General features: G+C 35.0%; 1 protein-coding gene across 1 annotated transcript in view; it reads right to left on the minus strand.

Moving 5' to 3' along the window:
• Positions 1–2,114, minus strand: part of LOC106878989 (transcription factor mef2A) — a 10,712-nt gene that overhangs the window by 2,064 nt on the left and 6,534 nt on the right. Inside the window, exon 2 of the mRNA XM_052974522.1 lies at positions 39–227. Coding sequence (XP_052830482.1) covers positions 39–227 — 189 coding nt within the window. The remainder of the gene's footprint in view (positions 1–38; positions 228–2,114) is intronic.

Here is a 2,114-nt window from a genome sequence, read left to right on the forward strand (position 1 = left end):
CCGCCACCACCACCACCACCACCACCACCACCACTACCACCACTACTACCACTGCTGCTACTATTACTTCCACCACCACTACCACCAGTACCACCACCACTACCATTGCCGCCGCATTCTCGTTGATTCTCACGCACCAAAGCATTCTTATGCTCTGCCGCCTCAGCGTTTGAAATATTTTCCTGCTTCTTCCATTTTGTTCGCCGATTCTGGAACCAGATCTTCACCTATTTCAAAGAAAGCGAAACCATTTAGTAAACGCTAGTCAAATGGAACGAATTACATATGTTTTGTTACACAATAAAAGCAATACATTCGCTTCGTTTTACTTTAACGGCATCTATTTTTGGTTACATAACATAATAAACATCATTATCTCAGCTACATAACGCAATAACATTGTTAACACTTCGTTTTAGTCACGTGACACGATAACACGTTGTTATTCGTCGCATACGTACATGACAAGCATAACAGCTTGTTTTGATTGTCATAACATGATGACAGAAGTTTGGTCAGTAATAACAGTAATAATAATGGTGGAAACGGTGATGATAATGGTAATAATAATAATAATAATAATAATAATAATAATAATAATAATAATAATAATAATAATAATCTGCAATGATGATGATGATGATGACGATGACGACGATGATGATGATTGTATAATAATAATGATTTCTTTTATCTTTTATGAAAGAAATCGTTATTTTGTTTTCTTGTTGCTGTTATTTTTCTTATTATCGTCATCATCATCATCATTATAATATGACGGAAAATAAAGATAATACACAAACATATCATGTTGTTTTGAATGTATAACTAACTACATGGCATACTATTTTGGCCATAATAATAATAACAATAATAACAATAATAATAATAATAATAATAATAATAATAATAATAATAATAATAATAATGAAAAAAATCATGCCTCCTCATTGATACGACTGTCCCAATCGATATAAACGTATCTGTCAAGACCTACTGAGCAAGTATAAAGATCTTGAAATAGAAATTAGCACAATGTGGGACCTGAAGACTAAAACAATACCTGTTGTCATAAGAGTGATAGTTTGTCAAAAATAATTTTGTTAAAGAAATCAACAATAGACAGGCATAGATAGATAGATAGATAGATAGATAGATAGATAGATAGATAGATAGATAGACAGACAGACAGACAGACGTTGAGCAGGCAGAATCGTTGTCGCACCTCGCAAAATGTTTAGCGGCATTTCGTCTGTCTTTACGTTCTGAGTTCAATATTCCACGGAGGTCGACTTTGCCTTTCGTCCTTTCGTCCTTTCGATATCGATAAAATAAGTGCCCCCTGATCACTGGGTTCGATGTAATCAACTTACCCGCTTTTCACGAAAATGCTAAGCATATGCCCAATATTTGAAACCGGTTTAAACGAATATACATACAGAATAATACAGACCGACAAACAAAAACGGATGGTCACAGATAGAATGCCTTCTACAACCAAAAGCCACTTCGCACAACGGCAAATACGAACGGTAACAAGGAGAATCATAATTACTACCACTACTACTGCTGCTGTTGCTGCTGCTACGACTACGAGTCTTTTCACGCATTGTGAATGTCTCTGTAGCCAGCAGTCACTGAGATTTTCGTTAATAAATTACTCGATCGTAATCAAGCTGCATTTCTCTTCATCATCCGAATTAGTGACTTTATCTTATTAAACGTGTTCATCAAGATGGCCGACATGTTGAACAATGACCGTCAACAAAAATTCAGTGAAGCAAATAAAGACACTCCGCCATTTAATTATCTACTTACGTCTTAATTTAACGACCTATCTCTTTATACATCTGTGTAACTATTCGTATTGCGTATTCATCTGTGTATATATCTGCCTGTCTGCCTGCTCGTGTCTCCTCTCTATCACTTTCACTTTCCTGTCCTTTTCCTGTATTTCTTCCTATATATATATATATATATATATGTGTGTGTGTGTGTGTGTGTGTGTGTGTGTGTGTGTGTGTGTGTGTGTGTAATATAATACAATATATAATATACATATATATATGTATACACACACACACACACACACACACACACACACATATATATAT

This window comes from Octopus bimaculoides, chromosome 18 (genome assembly GCF_001194135.2).
Source record: "Octopus bimaculoides isolate UCB-OBI-ISO-001 chromosome 18, ASM119413v2, whole genome shotgun sequence".
Lineage (NCBI taxonomy): Eukaryota > Metazoa > Mollusca > Cephalopoda > Octopoda > Octopodidae > Octopus > Octopus bimaculoides.